At 40.5% G+C, this 22,974-nt stretch overlaps 3 protein-coding genes across 4 annotated transcripts in view; 1 reads left to right on the forward strand and 2 right to left on the reverse strand.

The window, feature by feature from the left end:
• Positions 1–22,974, reverse strand: part of melk (maternal embryonic leucine zipper kinase) — a 153,651-nt gene that overhangs the window by 54,604 nt on the left and 76,073 nt on the right. The gene's annotated exons all lie outside the window — the stretch shown is intronic.
• The window catches only part of LOC103035206 (thymosin beta-b), a 133,152-nt gene that overhangs the window by 29,965 nt on the left and 80,213 nt on the right, over positions 1–22,974 (reverse strand). The gene's annotated exons all lie outside the window — the stretch shown is intronic.
• Positions 9,894–22,974, forward strand: part of rnf38 (ring finger protein 38) — a 45,135-nt gene continuing 32,054 nt past the window's right edge. Inside the window, exons 1-2 of the mRNA XM_022681752.2 lie at positions 9,894–10,104; positions 11,572–12,157. Coding sequence (XP_022537473.2) covers positions 11,671–12,157 — 487 coding nt within the window. The 5' untranslated portion in view covers positions 9,894–10,104; positions 11,572–11,670. The remainder of the gene's footprint in view (positions 10,105–11,571; positions 12,158–22,974) is intronic.

Below are 22,974 nucleotides of genomic sequence, written 5' to 3' on the forward strand. Positions count from 1 at the left end.
TAAATGGCCTGGGGGAAATACGGTATGTAACGGTCAGTATTCAGTAATGTGTACACTGTCCCTTTAAGAGCCTCTTACGCTAAGTGTGTGGGCACGTGTGTAGCTACGCTAACAACGTAGAGTGTAGCACCAGAGTGTGTGCTGTGCTTTAACACTAAAGGCGTTTTCACGCCTGAAGTTGTAAAATTTTCTATGGTCCAGATCAGTTGATGAGTTTGTTTACTTGGTGCATCATCTTCTCCCTCTGTTTGGTTTGGTTTCACACAGGCGTACAGTAAACCTAAACACACCAATGTGTAAACCATGTGGGAACATCATCTCCTCTGATTGGTCAGAGCTGTCTGGCGTGGGAGCAGACAGAGATGTTCACAAGTCTTTGGTCACGAGTCCGAGTCAAGTCTCAAGTCTTTGGTCACAAGTCCGAGTCAAGTCTCAAGTCTTTGGTCACAAGTCCGAGTCAAGTCTCAAGTCTTTAGTTACGAGTCCGAGTCGAGCCTCAAGTCTTTAGTTACGAGTCCGAGTCGAGTCTCAAGTCTTTAGTTACGAGTCCGAGTCAAGTCTCTCTTTTAAAATGTGTGCTGCTCTCGGTGGAGCACTGTTGATTCATTTTCATTTATTTAGCTGCTTCTGCTGCTCTTAGCTGAGGTTTGTAAACAACTTTTCCCCGGAGACGCTTCAATGCTCCGCCCTTTGGCTGCTCGTGTCACTGGTTTCGCTGGTTCCAGACCAGCAAGATCGTGGGGCCAGAACGGAACCGGCTTTTCTGGCCCAGAACCTGTGATTTTGCGTTAAAAACGCAAAGAACCGTTCGGGAACCTGGCACCAGCACCGGCACCATGCTGGTGGAAAAGCGCCTTGTGTGTGCGACTTAAGTGCGACTCGAGTTCCAGTCGCAAACTCGAGTCCCCATCTCTGGTTCACATCACATATGGCGTTTCCTGCCATGGTATCCATTTGCCATCGAGTTCAAAGTTGAACCATGTTGAACTTTGACCGCAGTGAGCTTTAGCGCAGTGGAGGCATGGAAATGGACGTGGAAATGCACCACTTTCCTCACTGTTCCACGGCAGTTGAATCCAACGCGGTTCAGTGTACAGTGGCGTGGCTACCGCATGCAGTGTGAAAGAGCCTTAAGAAGTCTCTCAACCCTGACTGCAACCAACATGTTGGCCAATCAGGGTGAAGCTCATTTACATAAACCGGGTTTAAAACGCAGCAGCAAAAGCGAGTTGTTTCATTCTGAGGCATAAAAACAGTTGGAAAGCGCTCATGCGACAATGAATTGTGACTGTTTTTGGTACATAAAACATGTGGGCCTCGAGGGAAACAAAAAATAAAAGGCTGAAAAATGTGGAATATGGGCTCTTTAATGCAACACAAATGCTGGCGGCTGCTTTCAGCCAGGCTGTAATGAAAATCAAGGCCGTGGCTACTAAAAACACTCACTTTACTTTTTTTTTTTTTTTTTTTTTACACGCGTGTTTATTGGGCCTTCCAGTGTGGTGGGAACGATTATGTACGTACGAGTCTACCAGTGTTGTGGACCACCAGGACCAAAGACTGTACGGGCCTAATGAAAAACAGGCCAGGCCGTGTGGAGGTGTTCGCTTGTTTCTCACACACCCGCTCAGCCAGAGAGCGAGAGATAGAGCGAGAAAGAAAGAGAGAGAGTGAGGAAAGACTGTATATTTGTCGATTCTTGCCTTCGCATTCTTGGCATAGCACTTCAACCCTCTTTTCTTTTGGTCTTATACTTTTTTTCCCCTGCTCTCAGAGTCTCCGAGCCAAGGGTCCGTGCCAATTCCCTCAGATTTGGTTTGGCTGGAGTGTAGAGTGGGTTGGCTCTCTCTGTGTCTCTTCCCCTCTTTCACTCTGATTTCCTGCTTTTTTTTCTCCTCCTTCTCTCTCTCTCTCTCCCTCTCTCTCTCTCTTGGCTGAGACCGGTCACACAGGTTACATATGGTGCCAGTACTGCTGCTGTGCTTTAACTCATGCAGTCCTGCAGTGCTGAGCTTCATATATAGGTTTATTCATACAGGGAACTGCTAACATTAAGTAGCATTAAGTACGCTCATTGAAAGTAATATAATCAAGAGGAAGATGGATGATTACAAGCCATTAAACCAAGCTGAACTGTTTAAATTTGCTTAAAGTTATCCAAAAGCAGTGTGTAAGACTAGTGGAGGAGGAGAACATGATGCCAAGATGCATTAAAAAAACTGTAATTAAAAACCAACGAGGGTTATTCCACCAAATATTGATTTCTGAACTCTTAAAACTTTATAAATATGAACTTGTTTTCTTTGCATTATTTGAGGCTTTTTTTTTGTATTTCAGCCATTTCTCATCATTTTTTACAAATAAACGCTCTGAATGACAATATTTTTATTTGGAATTTGAAAGAAATGTTGTCTGTAGTTTATAGAATAATACAAGAGCTGAATATACAGTGCCATGAAAGTAAAAACTAAAAAAAAGGCAATCCAAAAGCAATGCATAAAAATCTGGCCTTATGTGAAAATGTAATTACTCCAAAAGGGCATGGACAACTCATCCAGGAGGTCACAAAATAATCACTGGATATACAGTATGCAAATTAGCTCTGCTCTGTTAGGTTGCCCTATTTACTTAGCCTAAAAGGGTCAGGCTAAATTGCTGAAGACATTTGAGTAGTATACGCCTAGGTTAATGCATAGGTACTGATTCTTCTAACATCACAAGAACTACAATATATTTACAAATTTAGTTTCCAACCCTTAATACACATTTTATGTTGAAGAGCGAATGAGAAATGAGTTGCCAATTGTAAAAGCCATTTAATATAGAAAACAAGACTTTTATTTTGGAACTTTCTACAACATATCAGTATAAGCAGTTCATTCTGGCTAAGGAAATAAGAGCACAGTATGGGTAAAAAGAGGAGACAGTAATTCCAATAGGAAGATTCTTGGTGCTTGGACCACTTAAAAACACATTAAAACATTGGGGTTGTGGTGGTGTTATGAATTTTGGTTTGTATATATATTTATTTATTTGTTTTTACTTTTGATTTTTTTTTTATTTAAAGCATTTCTGGTATTATGTAAAAAAAATAATTACTTCAAAATGGCATAGACAACTCATCCAGGAGGTCACAAAATAATCACTGAATTAACGCAAATTGGCTCTGCTCTTTTAGTTTGCAATATATTTTCCCTAATTTAAAATTGGGTAAGGGTGTAACACTCCTTTTAACTTAAGCCTATATGCATTGATAAATGTACTGATTATTGTAACGTCATGAAACGAAAAAATATTTACAAATTTGCTGTTTTTGCACATAAATACATATTTTATATCAATAAGCAAATGAGAAATGAGTTATTGACGATAAGGGCCCTTTAATATAGACAAAAATACTTTTATTGTAGAAATTACAATATGGGTAAAAAAAAAAAAAAAAAGTAGACAGTAATTAGAATACGAAGCTTCTCTGGTGTTTGGACCCATAATAAAAAAAAAACATATTAAAACAATGGTGCAGGGCGGGGGTGTTGTTAGGAATTCTGATTTGTTTATTTATTATATATATATATATATATATATATATATATATATATATATATATATATATATTACTTTTTATATAATTTTGCATTTCTGGCCTTATGTGAATGTGAAGTAATTACTCTAAAAGGGCATGGACAACTCATCTAGGAGGTCACAAAATAATCACTGTATATTCGCCACATCCATATACATATTCTATGTTGTTGAACGAATGGGAAATGGGTTTTCAATGATAAGGGCCCTTTAATATAACTATAAGACTTTTATTTTGGCAATTACTACAACATATCAGTATAATCAGTTGACTAACCTTCTGACTAAGGCAATCGGAGCACAATACGGGTAAAAATAGGAGACAGTAATTCCAATAGCTTTCTTTGGTGCTTGGACTCCTAATAAACCTATATTAAATCAATGGGGCGGGGTGGTCTTATGAATTCTGGATTATTTATTTATTTATTATATATATTTTACTTTGTGAATTTTTAATTTGAAGCACATCGGCCTTTTAAATCATCATCTCCTCTGGTAACACTTTAATTATGCTTCTCTCTCTCTCTCTCTCTCTCTCTCTCTCTCTCTCTCTTCCTTTGTTTCTCTTTGCTTTCCTACAGCTGGTGTGTGTGTGTGCATGGTGCCCCTCCCCCAACAGCTCCAGCAAACCAATAAGGGTACATGTCAGCTAAGACCCCCACCCTCACTTCTTCCCTTACACACATACTACCCACCCCCATCCTCACTCTCTCTCTCTCTCTCTTTCCCATCCCCCTTTTCTCTTTCGCCCCATCTCCCACTCACTCACCCCAATACTTCTTCCCACTGGTTGGCTGAAGGCCCCTCGCCAAGCCGACGCTTCTGACCTTATCTCCCACACACTGGCCACAGGAACCCATCCGCCTTTGCTTTTGTCCACAAAAGCCAGTGACCGCCGCCTTTTTTTTTGTGGTGTTCAGAGTCTGGACGCTCGCATGGAAGGCCGGATGAGAGAGAGGAAGAAAGGAAAAATCATTTGTCCGGCATCAAAGTGTGAGAGAGGAAGAAAACAGGGTCATATGTTCCAAGAATGGAAGAAGAGTGTCTCAGGGAAAAAAGGGGTCCAAGCACTGATGTAAACAGCAATACTATAGACTCAATATTAGGGTAGTAATTAAGACTGATACAGCCAAATCTGTGTAACGACCAAATTCACGCCACATTACATAAGGGCGGTTTCCCGAACAGGGATTAAGCTGAGTCGTAGACTATATTTTCCTTTCGATGGAAAATTTCTATTTAAAATAAGGTGTTGTCCAAGGCTAGGCCTAATCCCTGTCCGAGAAACTTCCAGATAGAGACTAAGTCAAGACAGAGTCAAAACCAAAACCAGGACATGTGGAGTTTAAGTCAAAACTAGGACACATGGAGCCCAGTCAAGACCAAAACCAGGACACATGGAGTCCATTCAAGACCAAAGACCTGACACATGGAGTCCAAGTCAAAACCGAGACACATGGAGTCCAATTCAAACCAAAGCAGTGACACATGGAGCCCAGTCAAGACCAAAACCAGGACACATGGAGTCCATTCAAGACCAAAGTTAGGACACATGGAGCCCATTCAAACCAAAGTCAGGACACATGGAGTCCAAGTCAAAACCAGGACACATGGAGCCCAGTCAAGACCAAAGTCAGGATGCAAGAAGTATGAATCAAGACTTTTGGTATTCAAGTCTGAGGCGAGTCAAGATAAGACTAAACCACACAGTGTTTAATCAAGACTTTTAGGAATCGAGTCCAAGTCAAGACCAAGACCTGGACAGAGATTCTTAATCAATATCAGGACTTTTAGGAGTTGAGTCCAAGTCAAGACCAAAATCTAGACACATGGAGTCTGAGTCAAAACCTAAACCAGGATGAATGGAATTCAAGTCAAAACCAACACACATGGAGTCCAAGTCAAGACCAGTACTTGAACACAATAGCCTGAGTCAAGACCAAAGTCTTGAGTCCAAGTCAAGACCAATACATGGACACATGGAGTCTGAGTCAAGACCTGAACCAGGATACATGGAGTCTGAGTCAAGACCTGAACCAGGACACATGAAGCCCAAGTCAAGACCAAGCCCTGGATTCATTAAGTCCTTGTCAAGATCAAGACTTTTATGAGTCGAGTCCAAGTCAAGACCAAAACCTGGACCATTGTGTCTGAATCAAGACCAATACCATACCATACATTATTTACAGGAAAAACAACATAGTGTGTTGGGGTTTTTACACTAAATACAGTTTTATTTTTTATAAATATATCTATGTAGGCAGGGATACACACATATAAGTGCTTCTCAAAAAAGTTTAATATAATTGAAAAGTTACTTTATTTCAATTTAAATCAGTTCAAAATGTGAAACTCATGTATTATATAGATGTATTAAACACAGAGTGATCTATTTTAAGTGTTTATTTCTTTCATTGTTAATGAAAATATGATGAAAAATCAACGTCTTAGAAAAATTGGATATCATACAAAATCCTGCTGGAAAATAAAATCCACATCTCCATAATCAGTGATGGATTGGAGAGACATGTCATCTGCTGGTGTTGATCCACTGTGTTTTATATTATCAAGTCTAAAGTCAGTGCAGTTTTGTTTTCCCGGAAAATCTTACGGCACTTCATGCTTCCCTCTGCTACTGACAACTTTCATGGAGATGCGGATTTCATTTTCCAGCAGGACTTGGCACACTGCCCATATTGCACACAAAATACCAATAGGTCTTATATAATATTCTATTTTTTTCTGAGACAGGCTGTAAGCCATAAATAATCATCAACAATAAAAAATAAATAAAAATAAACACTTAAAATAGATCACTCTGTGTGTAAAACATCTATATAACATACGAGTTCCTTTTTTTTTTTTTTTACTAAATTACTAAAATAAGTTTTTTTTTTAAATTATATTTAATGAAAATGGCTGTGTACTAATGGAAAAGTTATATAGCAGCTGTTCTTGTGTGCAGTTTTAGTGCAAAGTGGTTCACTTTACACTTTACATCACGGTGAAATATTGGGAAACTTCCCAATCTGGATGATTCCAACCCAACTTTTAGTTTTCCAGTGGAAATGTGGAGCAGTTTTGATGGATGGCATGTCCAGCAGGGGGGGGGACATGCCTGCTGCTAGCAGCCACCAGCTCCCACAAACATGTTTAAATGTCCCACGAGCTAATGGCCTCCTCTCAGGCCCAGAGGAGAGCCCTTGTGCGCTCGTGTTTTTGTGTGTGTACTCGTGTGTAGAGTGAATATCAGCAGCAGCAGCAGCAGCAGCAGCAGCAGCACAGAGCAGGGGAAGCTGGGAGATAAAGGTAAATGAAGGGAGCTGCCTGTAACATTTGTAAATTATTCACACGGTTCCCTTCAGCTCAGCACAGCCTATGCAGTTTCAACCAGACCAGAGCAATCGAGCACCATCGGCCTTCAGCCCTCAGCCTGCGCCACACACTGTGGAAACAGCTCAGGCTGCGTTCACATTACAAACCACATTGCTTAAATCTGATTTCTTGACCGTTCACATTCACAAATGTAAGTGAGCTATCTGAGTATCTGTGTGTAATGTGATGTGAATGATTCTGTCTAATACTAGACGCATCAATTCTGATTTGACCGTTCACATTTATACGTCTCCGATTTAGGACCCCATATGAAAGTGACTCAAAGCTGATTTGAAACAATCGGATTAAACACGTTCACACAGCCATGAAAAAAATCTGATCTGAGCCACATTTTGAAAATTTTGAAACTCTTTTTAACAGTTCAGTTTATTTCCATTGCTGCTTAACAGCAGTAAGCTGTTAGCCAATCATTATTTTTTTATAATAATAATAATAGTAGCATCTTAGTATCTTAGAATCATTATTTTGAGATACTATTTGATTAGTTTAAAATACTAAGTCATTATTTTAAGATGCAAAATCGTTATTTTGACACATGAAGCCCAAGTCAAGACCAAGCCCTGGATTCATTAAGTCCTTGTCAAGATCAAGACTTTTATGAGTCGAGTCCAAGTCAAGACCAAAACCTGGACCATTGTGTCTGAATCAAGACCAATACCATACCATACATTATTTACAGGAAAAACAACATAGTGTGTTGGGGTTTTTACACTAAATACAGTTTTATTTTTTATAAATATATCTATGTAGGCAGGGATACACACATATAAGTGCTTCTCAAAAAAGTTTAATATAATTGAAAAGTTACTTTATTTCAATTTAAATCAGTTCAAAATGTGAAACTCATGTATTATATAGATGTATTAAACACAGAGTGATCTATTTTAAGTGTTTATTTCTTTCATTGTTAATGAAAATATGATGAAAAATCAACGTCTTAGAAAAATTGGATATCATACAAAATCCTGCTGGAAAATAAAATCCACATCTCCATAATCAGTGATGGATTGGAGAGACATGTCATCTGCTGGTGTTGATCCACTGTGTTTTATATTATCAAGTCTAAAGTCAGTGCAGTTTTGTTTTCCCGGAAAATCTTACGGCACTTCATGCTTCCCTCTGCTACTGACAACTTTCATGGAGATGCGGATTTCATTTTCCAGCAGGACTTGGCACACTGCCCATATTGCACACAAAATACCAATAGGTCTTATATAATATTCTATTTTTTTCTGAGACAGGCTGTAAGCCATAAATAATCATCAACAATAAAAAATAAATAAAAATAAACACTTAAAATAGATCACTCTGTGTGTAAAACATCTATATAACATACGAGTTCCTTTTTTTTTTTTTTTACTAAATTACTAAAATAAGTTTTTTTTTTAAATTATATTTAATGAAAATGGCTGTGTACTAATGGAAAAGTTATATAGCAGCTGTTCTTGTGTGCAGTTTTAGTGCAAAGTGGTTCACTTTACACTTTACATCACGGTGAAATATTGGGAAACTTCCCAATCTGGATGATTCCAACCCAACTTTTAGTTTTCCAGTGGAAATGTGGAGCAGTTTTGATGGATGGCATGTCCAGCAGGGGGGGGGACATGCCTGCTGCTAGCAGCCACCAGCTCCCACAAACATGTTTAAATGTCCCACGAGCTAATGGCCTCCTCTCAGGCCCAGAGGAGAGCCCTTGTGCGCTCGTGTTTTTGTGTGTGTACTCGTGTGTAGAGTGAATATCAGCAGCAGCAGCAGCAGCAGCAGCACAGAGCAGGGGAAGCTGGGAGATAAAGGTAAATGAAGGGAGCTGCCTGTAACATTTGTAAATTATTCACACGGTTCCCTTCAGCTCAGCACAGCCTATGCAGTTTCAACCAGACCAGAGCAATCGAGCACCATCGGCCTTCAGCCCTCAGCCTGCGCCACACACTGTGGAAACAGCTCAGGCTGCGTTCACATTACAAACCACATTGCTTAAATCTGATTTCTTGACCGTTCACATTCACAAATGTAAGTGAGCTATCTGAGTATCTGTGTGTAATGTGATGTGAATGATTCTGTCTAATACTAGACGCATCAATTCTGATTTGACCGTTCACATTTATACGTCTCCGATTTAGGACCCCATATGAAAGTGACTCAAAGCTGATTTGAAACAATCGGATTAAACACGTTCACACAGCCATGAAAAAAATCTGATCTGAGCCACATTTTGAAAATTTTGAAACTCTTTTTAACAGTTCAGTTTATTTCCATTGCTGCTTAACAGCAGTAAGCTGTTAGCCAATCATTATTTTTTTATAATAATAATAATAGTAGCATCTTAGTATCTTAGAATCATTATTTTGAGATACTATTTGATTAGTTTAAAATACTAAGTCATTATTTTAAGATGCAAAATCGTTATTTTGCAATACTAAATTGTTATTTTGAGTTAATATTTCTACATTTTGAGATACTAAGTCGTTATTATGCAATACTACATATTTTTTTCAAGATACTAAGTAATAATATTAATAATGGGAAAATAATAACAGTATCTTAAAATTAAGCCTTAGTATCTTAGTTTTACTTGTGAGATACTAAATCATTATTTCGAGTTATTTTGACATACAATGTCATTATTTTGAGATTGTAGGACGTACATTTTAAGATGCTATTTCATTGTTTTAAGATACGGAGTCATTTGTTCAAGTTATTAAGTTTAAAATATTGAAGCAATTATGGAAAATTATGGGAATAAAAATGCAATTTAGGTAATAATGAGAAAATAAATGTTTTATTATTATTTAAGGTGGTCATAATGTTTTTACACACACACGCATACATATTAAAGAGTAGTGTATGATATGATTAGTGTGTGTTATAAATACACCTCTGTGGGCTGGGCGCGCTCTCGCTCACTGCTCGTTGTTCTCTGTGTGTGATTGCTGAGGTCTGGGCTCGGTGCGAATGTGAAGGAGTCCCGCTGATGGTTTTGTCACATTTTCTCACCGTCTGAAGCTGCGGGGCGTTCGGGCGCTGAAAACATCCACCATATCCACCTTAAATCCGCCTTAAACGCGTTCACCACACTCGCTCCGCCGGTGGAGTAGCAGGGAGCGGCTCCGGGGCTCAGCTGAGCGGGTAAGAGACGCGGTCCGGCGGGCTGCGTGTGCGGGATTTACGGGTTAGCTCCGGCGGGGGAGCGGCTGCGGGGCTCCGGGCTGGGGTCTCTCTCTCGCTCTCTCCCCGGGTTTACAGAGAGAGAGGGACTCGGGGGAGGAGAAGTAGTAATAGAGAGAGAAATCGAGAGAGAACTCAAGAGAGAAACGTAGTAAATAAGAGATTATTTGATATAAAACACTTTAGTTAGGTTAGCAAACCTCGTTGGGTTTTAAACGCCTCCCTGGCAAAGGTTTTATTTTAGCCGAGGGCGGCTTTAGTCCGATTGTTTATCCGTTTAAAAAGTGGATTTAACTGCGTTTTATCGCATAAAACAGGGCAGAAACGTGTGTAAAATAGTTTAGTGTGTGTTTTAAGTGCTGAAGTGTGTGTAAATCCGTGGGTAAGTGTGTGTAAATATGTTTAAAACACAAATATAGAGTGTGAGTGTGTGTGTGTAAATGTGTGTAGGTGGAATGTAACGTTAACGTTAGCTAAGCTAACAGCTACTCAGAGCGCTGTGCTAACACAGGCTAACGCCGCCGAGTTTGTCGCTTTGCGAGGATTAAACCGAGCTTTCTGATTAAACTACCACTAATACGCTAATTAAATCTGTTTCCCGAGATTTAACAGAGTGTGTTTAATATTCTGAGAACTTTACCGAGCTGTTCTCATCGCCAGTGTAAGGAGAAACCCCCTGAAATGGGCGTCGTTCTCCGCTCAGCTTTTTTTCTTTAGCTAATGTAGCGTTAGCTCGCTAGCGTTAACTAAACCAGCCAGCCAGTCCAGCGTAATAGCCCAGAAGCGCCGCTCTGCATAAAGAGAGAGCTCAAAAATATATATACAATGTATTTTCAAGAGTATATTAACTTTAATGCTATAGCTATAAGCAAACACTGAAATATTGGGTTTTAATGATTTCAAACTAACATTTACTGCTATTAAAGCTTCAGCTCTTCTGAAAAGGCTTTCCACAAGGTTTAAGAGTGTGTTTATGTGAGTTTTTGACTCCCTGATTCTCCCAGAAGGGCATTTGTGAGCTCAGACAATGATTTTGGGGTGAATTAGACCAAATAATGGTGTTCTATTTGGCTGAATGCAAGATACACAACAAATGCAAACCCAACAAATGGAACTAAGGGGCAGAACTGACACCTTAGTAGTAGTAGTATCTTTATTTTAGTTTTGACAGGTTAAGTGCTATTAGTATTATTAATATTATTAGTGGTAATGTAATATTGTTATTGTATTTGTAAATAAATGATCTTTTTGGCATGCTTTGTGTTCGGATATTATCTAGGCTATATTAGTCTGTGTAACTATTTTGGTTTTAGTAGTTGTATTTATCATTTTTGTATTATTACTATTAGCTCATTAAATGTTCTATAGCATTTTTGAAAATTATTGAACTGTTTAAGTCATTTTAATTGTCTTATTTCTTTCAAACAGTTTTTACTTCATCCGAGTGCTTCCCCCCTGTTCTTCTGGCTGGAAAACGAACGTTAAAAGTAGAGAAGCCTCCCCCTCCCCATCCCCCACGTGAAGGAAATGCCCATCGCAGCCACCGGTCAACCATCGACTCCAGAGCCTCGCGTCTGCTCACAGTTGCCCAGCGGTGCCGAGCCCACGCCCAAGAGGGTCGGCCTCTGTGAGGACGCCGAGGTGAGGGGACACAGCGGTGGACCCCTGGAACCAGGCAGGGCCACTCTAGGAGCCTCAGCGGCGGCGGCAGCAGTGGAAGCGTCACATTCTCCTCCGGCTCTCTCGCCGCTTGCTTTGTCTTTGCACGGCCACCCTGAGCCGCCCAGGACTCGCTCGCGCTCTCGCTCCGGATTCTACGGACCTAACGGAGCAGTGGGAGTGACCCATCATCCTTATCCTTACCATTATCATCTTCATCATCCTCATCAGCCGCAGCAGCAGCAGCTACAGCAGCAACACGGACATATGGAAAACCTAAGGCCTCACGGGAGCATTCTGTCGCCGGGCGGCCACAGGCACTCCGGCCCCGGAGCTCACCGGAACACCGGAGCAGGTAATTCGCTGCTAATGTTTTCTCATTTCTGCTGGTTTAAAGGCCAGCTCAGCCCCAGGAGCTGCCTGGTAATGTTTCCTCTCGGCTTCGGCGCGGAAAGGGGGATGGGCTGACTCTAGAGCCAGTACTTCCCATTTGTTGTCAGAAGGCCCCCCTGACTAACCGACAGCTCCCACCAGAGCTGTTTTCAAGGTTCTGACTGATACAAAAGCTTAGTTCATTATATTCTACAGTGCGTTGTAAGCTTTACTAGTTGATTGATTACGGTGCATTAAATAGACCAAACGGCATGTATGCAAATTGCAAGTTCCCTATTCTGATTTGTGGTTTCTCATACTCTAGTATTAGTAGTGCTTGGGTCGTTCATATTCTTATTGATACTGGCGTGGTGCAACACCAAGAGTGGTCATGTTTAGTCTTAGTGGTGTTGGTAGACATCCAAGCAGTAGCAGTGTTCCTTTAGAAGGCTCTAGCATGGATACAGGAAGGAAGAAAATGACTGTGAACCCAAACAAATGTAGTCACGTTGTTAGTTGTGGCCTGTCTAGTCGTCCCCTATGATTGAGCGTGGTTAATTTTGACAAGTTGTTGTAAGAGGGCGACTGCATCAATATGCCCAGTCAAAGGTTGAAACATTAAAACGCCAATCCCTGCTAATGGTTGGGATGAATTATCTAACTAAGCTTAGCTAACCTTAGCCAAAAACAGAGAAAATTAACCTCTTCGCCATCCATCTTGTAGTCTTTCTGGGCTCCAAGCTATGTCTTCACCTTGTCAAATGTGTTGCCAATATTTACTGCTGGTTTACGAAGTCTCTGGTCATTGACCTTTTTGGAAAGAAACCTGAATAAGAAGGCTGAATTATTCTGTATTTGCCTGAATTTGTGTTCCATACCTGGCAAACCGTGCTGTGGAAATAAGATTGGGGACTGGGAAATGGGCAGGGAATGGTGGAAGAGGCTGAAACACAAACAAAGTTTCACTCTGTATTGCACAATTTAAATAACGTTGAACTGGTGGAAGCTCTGTTGTCAAGATATTTACGGGAGTATAGATACTGCAAACAGTATGATTTACTTAAACATTTTTTGTTGTTTTAAAGGGTGTAATTGCTTTATTATTAAGTTTAGCATCATATAAGTAGCATTTAATAGTCTTGACGTAATTAAAGCTATTATTTCTGGCACCATATATCGTCCTCAACATTTTTTTTATTGTGACAAACCATAACGATTATATCGTTGGCCTTAAATGGTCTTAAAACCATAATAGCATTTGTTTATTTAGCTCATATCTCTAGGATATCTTAATGCTACGAATGTTCGAAAAGACAATTATAGCCAGATGCCGCTAAGTGCAAACATTACCACCCACTGCACTTTCCACTGTGGGTGGTAATGCCCTTTATGACACACTACTGACACACCAGACTTTGTGATTTTGTTAATATTCTGTAAACGGAATGTCTAATTCATATTGGCCCCTATTATCAAGCCTCATTTCAACTCCGATAAATTATGTCGCCTTGCTACGATATAAGCAGACAGAAAAGTGTTCAGTTCAGTCTTACTAACAAGTTAACACCTCACAACTTATACAGGTGTGGACGTTCCCAACTTGTTCCTCGAGTTAGCACTTCACGCATGTCAATGTGTATTTCAGTCTTAAAGGCACAGTAACAAAAACTCAACACGCTTGGAGGAGAACTAACTAACTAACTAGCTCTGCTAGTTCTTTAGCTAACAGAGAGTGAGAGCTGTGTGTGATGCAATAAACACTTAGCCACTTGGGATCATCTCATACTGTGATTGATATAAATCTGAATTTAATCACTATTTTATGGTGCTTATTAAATATTATGCTAAACTAGTGAAGCATTAGCATTGAGTGTTTTATTAGGGTAATGTTCTATAATAATAATAACATCTCTGAAGGGCTTTAACTGTAAGATCAACTTAACACTGAACTGAATATGTCTGGGCTTTCGGATAGTTCATCTGTGATTAAACTAGATCACTCCACTAGGTCAGACACACACACACACACACACTGAGAACTGCATGACCTGGCTATCCTGGGCCACAAGTACTGTTCTCCTCTGTTTCAGACACTTAATTTTATTTCTGGCAGACAAATATAGCCCCACGGTTTTCCCCGCCAGTGGGAGACGGTTTCTCCATGTGACTCCAGGTCTATGTTAATAATTGACCCGATTGTTGGTTTATATTATTCTCGATCACTAAATCTCTGTATGAATAGTGTTTTTAAATGCCAGCGCTGGTGTTATCAACTGCACTGATGCTGCCAAAAAAATAAATTGTTCAGAAATTGGTTAATAATAAACCTCTTCAGCACATGGACAGCATTAGCAGCCTCATTATGGGCAGTTTTTTATTTTTATTTTTTTAATGCCATTTCAGCTTTTATTATTATTATTTTTTATTATTAATGCTGTCGAGAGCTTAGCCTCTGTAGTGGTGAAGAAAAGCTAATTGGATATGGCCCTCACAAGGGAGGATGAATCATAGAGGCTGTTTAAATCTTACATTATCATGCATTGTGTGTATATACACACTGAACCTGGATTTACTTTGGGTACTTTCACATTATTTAAAGGCTAAAATGGATTAAATATGGAGATCTGATTTTCTCAGGCGTGGCTACAATATCAAATTCTTCCAATTTAGCTATGTTGATAATCCCACCCACACTTTTTTTAAGCTCTACTCCCCCTGTTACTAGTGATGACTCAACACCTGAGTGGTAAGGACGAGTACATACCTTCTCTAATACACCACCTCGGCCTCAGCCACCTCAGCCACCACCTCGTTCCGAATTGCTGTCGAGTAGCGTCACAGCATTCTCGGAGGAAAGCGCAGGGAGAGCACGGTTCTTATACATCAGCTCACAGACGCAGTCTTGTGCTGATCCACATCACTTTGAAGAGCACCTGTCATCTGCTCACACAGATAGAGCAAAGCCGATTGTGCTCTTTCAGGGCTCCTGCAACCGATGGCAAGCTGCATCACAGGGATTCGAACCAGCAATCTCCTGATCATAGTGGCAGCGCCTTAGTTAACAGGTTAACCTACCTAAACTGAACTTTAGCGCTCCACTGCTATAGCTATATCAGGTTTTTCCAATTCTTTGGGGGGGGGGGGATTACATGCAAAAACAAAAGGTTGAGGTACAAAATAGAAATGGGATTAGGTCTTACCTCTTGGCCCTACCCCTTACCTCTACCCCAAGGGGTAGGGGTGTCCTGATTCTTGTTAGCCCTTCATACAGAGATTTTTAAGATCCACACTGCAAACCAGGAGGTATAAGAATCACCGGTATAAAAACCCCCAAATGTAAATGTAATTTTCCTTGTTAAAAGTGACGATAAAAGTGTAGTTTAATGTGTAATTTCAATGTTTTCTGGCCGAATTCTTCAAAACAAGCATACAAAAGATCTCTAGTAGTTTGTCTCAGTAGCTAGCTTTTCCTGTTCCATGAAATAAATGGTGCAACAGATGGCAAAAGCTGCAAAATAAATGGAAATGGAATGGAAAAATAAAATAAAAGCTAATTTCAGCTTTCCATCATGGAGGAATTAAGGAATGGATAATAATAATTAATTTCTACACCATCTCCCCCCGTTCTGAAGACATACAATAAAGCATAAAGTTAACTAGTTACCCACCAGCAGCAGCAGCTAGGTTACTGAACTTTAGCGCTTCTGATGATGGATTGGTTGCTTAAAGGGGTTCCCAACTCTTTCCCTTGTAACTCTGTTCCAAGGGGAAGGGTTCTACTTGAAAAGAAGGGGTAGGGCCAAGGGGTGAAATGGGATTGGGCCTCACAGTCTGTAGAGCTGTTAGCTGGACTCTATGATAAAAATGTATATCATGACACATCCCGAGACAGTCTATCGTTGATTAAAGGAGCTATCGTGATGGGCCTTAGTGTCAGTATCATTTTTAACTTTGTCTTGTGTTGTGCACCCCGAGTGCAGTCAGCGGGTGCTGCTGTGGGGCGTGGTAGTTGTTAGTTTTGGGTAGAAGGAGGATAAAGGTTAGTTTAGGCTGAAACAGCGCAGAAAACCGAAGCGGGTGTGATGTGGTGAGGGTGAGTTTTACCAGCTGCACTGCAGCTTTCACCAGCAGTATTCAGTCCTGAGTCACCACACACACACACACACACACACACACACACACACTCCTCACCCACTCCCCCCAGTATCATCACCGTGAAAGGTCTGACTCTAGAGTTTGGAAGGCAATCAGATGTCTCTGTGTGTGTGTGTGTGTGTGTGTCTCCCAGGTGCTTGTGCAGGCTCAGGTGTGAAAGGGCTTCAGACTGGAAATACCAGTCTGAGTGTGTGTTTGTGTGTTTGTGTGTTTGTGTGTGTGTGTGTGTGTGTGTGTGTGTGTGTGTGTGTGTGCGCGTGCGCTCACGTGTGTGTGCCGCTGGAGCTGCCGAAGCTGCTGCTGGCTTCTCGGATTCAAATTCTATTCTGCATATTAAATTAAACCCTATACAAATGGAGCTCATCATCGCTGTCCACAGAAAAACCTGCTCATCCAAAATAGAAACTTTCCAGTAGGGGTGGGCGATATGGCCCTAAAATAATATCACGATATTTCATGGTATTTTATTTAAATAATTAAAAAAAAATGATTTCAAGAATACACTATTGCATCAAAATGAATAGTATTTTTTCTAATTGCATACAATATGATATGGCCCATCCTTAAATGAGATTTTAAAAAATACTAAAAACAACAGCAGCAGCAGTAGTAGTAGTAGTAGTACCCTGCTGTGATCATTAGTGGTGGGCGATATGGAGCGATATTTCAGGGTATAATATCGTACACGATATTGAAAAATGTTGGAAAATGATATTGAAAACTGGCACACTCCTACTTTCCAGGAAAAGGGCAGGAAATAAAAAGAGAATGTCAGTGTTAAAACATTTAATTCCAAGTCATTTTGGAGCATTTCTATTGGTCCATTAATCTTGAAATTCTGACAAATTGTGGAGAGCTGATACTGTGTTCAAAAAAAGGTTGAGAGCTAAGAATAGAGGTGGGTGATATGGCTCTAAAATAGTTGTACAATATTTATTTCAGAGAACGTTGTAGCTGAAGTGTAGCTCCATATTCCACACTTAAAAGCTTGAATAGAGAAATCGTGCCATCAGCAGTGTGTTTGTTTGTGCATGAGAGTGAGCATTAACTAAAAGCATAAATAAAAGTTAATCTACCTTGAACTCAACAGTAAGTGTTTTGCTAGTCACTAAGTATCCCTAAATAAAACTGCTAATGCGTCAATAGGCTGTGTCGCTTTTCACGTAATTAATTTGCGTTTCAAAATAAATTAACGTCTTAAAGTTTCAGATTAACTTAATGCCTTAACGCTCTCTATGTAGTTGATACTACTTTGTAAATAGTAACCTACCAAGACTTAAAATAATAACAATATAGCAAAGTAAATAATGTAATAGGCTTTCTACTAGATTTTAGAACATTGCTGTGAGGATTTGATTGCATTCAGAGACTGTATTTGACTGGAGTGCTATAATTTTAAATGCTAAAGGGCTTTATTCCTCTCTAACTAATACCTGGCTAATGTTCTGTTGGCAATACTTCGCTCTGCAGGCATTACACAATGTGTTAATGTAAGCTTGTGTGTTCATAAAAATTTGTGGACACTTTCTAGTAGGTGTATATTTGTTTGTAAATGCGTGTTTCCTATTGACTGAACTGATAAACACTTCTGTCGTTCCAATGAGGCAATATTTTAGAGTATGTGTGTGATATATATTGACTTGGGGACATACAGTAGGTGTGTGTGGGAGAGAGAGAGAGATGTAGTCAGAGCGGGCGAGAGATATTGACTTATTGACTGGGATCAGAGAGACTGCTTTGATAATGAGGGAAGCTCCACACAGTCAAATCCCCTGAGTTCAACACCATCTGCTCTCAATACAGAACAAATGCAGCTCGCTCTCTCTCTCTCTCTCTCTCTCTCTCTCTCTCTCTCTCTCTCTCTCTCTCTCTCTCTCTCTCTCTCTCTCTCTCTCTCTCTCTCCCTCCCTCCCGCTCTCTCTCTCGCTCTCTTGTTCTCTCTGTCTGTGTCTCTCTTTATCTCTCTCGCTTGTTCTCTCTTTCATTCTCGTTCTCTCAGACAGAGCGAACAAGAGAGAAAGATGGTTTTCTCTCTTGTTCATTCTCTCTCTCTCATTCTCTCTTATTTTTTGTCTGCCTTCTCTCTCTCTTTTTCACTTTCCTGTTCTGTCTCTCTTTATCTCTCACGATGGCTTTCTCTCGTTCGTTCATTCGTTCGTTCATTTGTTCGTTCATTCGTTCGTTCGTTCGCTCTCTCTCTCTCGTTCTCGCTACTTCTTTCTCTTATTCTCTTATTTTCTGTTTGCCCTCTCTCTCTCTCATCTCTCATTATCTCGTATTCTTTCTGTCTCTCTCTTGCTCTTGTTTTTTGACTCTCATTCTTGGTCATTAGATCTCATTTGTTCTCTCTCATTCTCTGTCTGTCTCTGGTTCTCTCTCTCTCTCGCGCTCTCTCTCGTGCTCTCTCTGTCTCTTGTTCTCACCTCTTTTTGCTCCTCTTTCTCCGATTGTCTCTTGGTTTGTCTCTCTTTGCTCTCTCACTCTGTCTCTCATTCTCTCTCTTGTCCCCTCCGTCGGTCTCTTATGTCTCTTGTTTTCTGTCTGTCTCTTTTTCTTCTTCTCTCTTCTTCTGTCTCTCACTCTCTTTTGTTTAATTTCTCTATCTCTCATTCTCTCTTGTTCTCTCACTTTTCATTCTCTTTCTTTCTTTCTCTTTGTTTTTTCTCTCTCTTGTTCTCTCTCTTTCTCTTTTTGCTCCTTCTTGCTCTCCAATTTTCTTTCAATTATCTTCCTTCATCTCTCATTCTCTCTTGTTCTCTCACTTTTGTTCTCTTTCTTTCTCTTGTTCTCTCTCTCTCTCATCTGTCTCACATCTCTCTTGTTCTCTCATCTGTCTCACATCTCTCTTGTTCTATCACTCTCATTCTTTCTTTCTCTTGTTCTATTTGTCTCATTCTCTCACTCTGTCTGTCTCTCTCTCTCTTGCTCCTTCTGTACTTTTCTCTTCTATCTTTAGCGATCTCCTTTTGTTCAATTTCTTTCATTCTTCTTTCATGTCTTTCATTCTCTTGTTCTCACACTCTCTCTTTCTCTCATTCTTTCTTCGTTTGTGTCTTGTCCTCTGTCTTGCTCTCTTATTCTTTCTTGTTCTGTCTGTCTGCCTCTCTATTACTGTCTCTCTTGCTCCTTCTCTCTCTCTCTCTCTCTCTCTCTCTCTCTCTCTGTTCAGTCTGAGTATATTCAGTATTCGTTGACTGTACGTTCTTTTCACTCCTGTTTCATTATCTGTACGCTGCCTGGAGACCCATTCAATTGCTTTTTGCCACTCGTACCAAACATTTTGATATGTGGCCGTGCTGAGCGAACACTCACACACACACACACACACACACACACACACATATATATATATATATATATATATATTCATACACTTGCACACAAAAGTGTCTGGCCTCCTGAGAGTTGCTCTGCAATAGGTGTTCACTCATATTTTTGTCAGAGTGTGTGAGAGAGAGTGAGAGAGAAAATGAGAATGTGAGGTACGGAGAAAGAGTCAAGGGCGGCTATTGGGAGGGAGTAAGGGAGCAAGGGAGCGAGCAAGTAAGTAAGTGGGGGAGGAGAGGGAGAGTGTGAGACAGAGTGAGGGGGAGGAGAGTGAATGAAGGATGGAAAGTATAGAGGGAGTGTGAGTGAAAGAAGGAGAGAGGGACAGAGAGTGTAAAAAGGGATGTAGAGGGTAAAAGGAGTGAATACGATAAAAATGAGGGCAAGTGAGAATGTCTATGGGAGGGAGAGGAAGAGTGAACGAGAGGAGAGGAAGAAATGAGGGTGAAGGAGAATCATGAAAAGTGAGAATGTTTGAGTTTTGGAGAGAGTGAGAATGAAAGGGATGAGTGGGAAAGTGTGAGACAAGAATGAAAGGAAGGAGAGTAAAAGGAGTGTGAAGGGTAAAGGAAGAGTGAAGAAGATTCAGATGGAGTGACCGCGAGAAGCGGAGGGGTTAAAGAGTGAAGGTGCAATGGGGAAAGTAAGCTAACAAGCTAGCTTTAGTTTCTATGCTTATTATGTATAAAAATGTCCATAAAACACTAAAACTACATATTAGAATGTGCTAATATAGATTAGTGGTTATATCATCATTTTTGACAAAAAAAACAACAAAAACTTAATTTTGTGCCGCCATCTTGCCTCTTTTTCTTTCCTCCCTCTTCTTCTTCTTCTTCTTCTTCTTCTTCTTCTTCTTCTTTCCTTCCTCTTTTTCTTCTTCTTTCCTTCCTCTTTCCTTCCTTTTTTTCTTCTTCTGCTTCTTCTTCTTCTTTCCTTCCTTCTTTCCTCTTCTTCCTCTTCTTCTTCTTCTTCTTCTTCTTCTTCCTCTTCTTTCCTTCCTCTTTTTCATCTTCTTTCCTTCCTCTTTCTTTCCTATTCTTCTTCCTTCCTTCTTCTTCCTCCTCTTCTTCTTCTTCTTTCCTTCTTCTTTCCTTCTTTTTCTTCTTTCCTTCCTCTTTTTCTTCTTTCCTTCCTATTCTTCTTCTTCTTCCTCTTCTTTTTCTTCTTTCCTTCCTCTTTTTCTTCTTTCATTCCTCTTTCTTTTTCTTTTTCTTCTTCTTCTTCTTATTTTTCTCTTGTTTTTCCTCTTCTTTTACACCCTGTTCCACGTACTTATTCTTTCGTTTAGCATTTTGTCTTCCACGGTTCTTGAAGAGTACTTGGAGGGACAGACCCGAGTAAAAAAAAAGAAAAAAAAAAAAAAAGAAAGGGTTTTTGTCTTTGTCTGTTTTTTGGCTTTGTCGGCCACCACCAGGGTATTGGATGTTATGTGGGAAGCTACAGGAAGCCTGTGGAAAGAACAGAGTTGAGAAGTTACATGGATGAATTTTGGTTCTTCTGGTCGCCTCAATCTGAATAAGCTGCAAGGAGATGAAGAGTAGCCAAGTCTAGAAGTGACGAGAACTTCCGCAAACATCTGGGAAACTTTTCTAGCGAGAAACGGTTAAATTCTCTGGATGTTGTTGAGGAGAAATCTACATGACTGAGTCTCAAGTCTCAATTTGTCTTGCTCCATGATTTCCAAGTCCATAAGGCTGCTGGAGGCCAACAAGTCACCGATAACGTATTCACTGCGAAGAATGTCCATCTCAGCAGGTGTGTGTGTGTGTGTGTGTGTGTGTGTGTGTGTGTGTGTGCGCACGTGTGTTTTAAAGCGCACCTGGCACCTGTAGGCACTTGTGACCGGCTGCTCTTCACTGTTTTGTGCCATTCCTCTCGTCCTCTCTGAAGACAGTGCCAAGGCCAGACTTGAGAGGAGATCCTCTGTCCCTCCTGCTTTTTATTTCTCTTTTCTCCCTCATCTCCCACTCTCTCTGCCTCTCTTCTCTCTCTCTCTCTCTCTCTCTCTCTCTCTCCTCTCTGCCTTTCAGTTGAAAAGAAAGGCCTGTCGTTATTGACTGAATGCGAATGAAGGGCTATTGGCTCCTCATAAAGGGCTCCTAGCCTGGTGTATTAGTTTAATTAATGATCATGACCCAAGCCCAATTAAAACGGCTCGCTGCCGCTACTAAGCCCAGCGCTCTTCCTCCACCGCCGGGCCTTACTTACCTTCTTGGTAGAATTTTGAGCGTGAGAGACACAGGTTCTACTCGAACTCACAAGTGTATAAGAGCCCTTAAGAAGTGCAGCTTGATTTCAGAGAGACCCTACAGTAGTTTCCTGCTCTCTATTGTGAATCGTTTCTTCACTGAGAGGGATTGTTCGTGTTCTTGCCCTGAAGTGAAGCCTCGTCTTGGACTTAAAGGTTCCATAAAAGGAAAATCACAGTCAGTGAAATAAATCTGCGATATGTACTCAGGTTACACAGCAAACAGCTACATTTTATTTCATTGCATGTATTGCTGAGCTGTTTTGCTGTCCCAACGTATTGTATTACTACTAGTGGTGATTGACTTCTGTAGGAAATGGCTATCCAGATCAACACCATGCACGACTGGGCGTGCTAAAATCGAGAGTCGTTGAGTTGTTGAGGCTTTCACACTACATTACATTTTATGTTACATTACATTACATTACGTTTGGCAGACGCTTTTGTCCAAAGCGACTTTCAATAGTCAAGTACAAAAGTAATAGAAGTTTAAAGGTCAAAACATCTTTAGACAGGGCCTAAATGAGGTCGAAGGGAAATAATGGGATAGAGGAGTAAAGGAGGGGAAGAAGGAAATGAGGTTAGTAGGGCTGGACCCGAATATTCGGGTATTCGGATATTCGTTCGTTGAGTAGGTATTCGGTTTTTAATTTTGGTATTCGGATATTCGTTTTTTTTCTCCTTTCCAGAGTTCCACCTCACTCTAACCACTTCTGTTTTAGCGGGTCCCGTCAGAATATCTTGCGCGCGGGACAGAACTGAACTGTTATTGGCTGGAGCGGGAGTTTAATCCAGACGATGCGGGAGCAAGAAAACTGTAATAATTGTAAAAAAAAAAAAAAAACCTAAAGAAAACTCTCAACGCGCAGGATGGACCGACACACACACGCACACACCGATGGTGTTTGGACTGGGGTAAGGAACGGGACCACAGTATTCAGCGCTGCTGTTTTAATAAATATATAAGTAAATTTGAAGCATTAAATGTAGTTTATTTAATTTACATTAGGAACGTGGGGCGGGAGCGGCAGAAATGTGTATGTGGCGGGCGGGCGCGGGATTAAAAG

Source organism: Astyanax mexicanus, chromosome 25 (assembly GCF_023375975.1).
Source record: "Astyanax mexicanus isolate ESR-SI-001 chromosome 25, AstMex3_surface, whole genome shotgun sequence".
Classification (NCBI taxonomy): Eukaryota; Metazoa; Chordata; class Actinopteri; order Characiformes; family Acestrorhamphidae; genus Astyanax; species Astyanax mexicanus.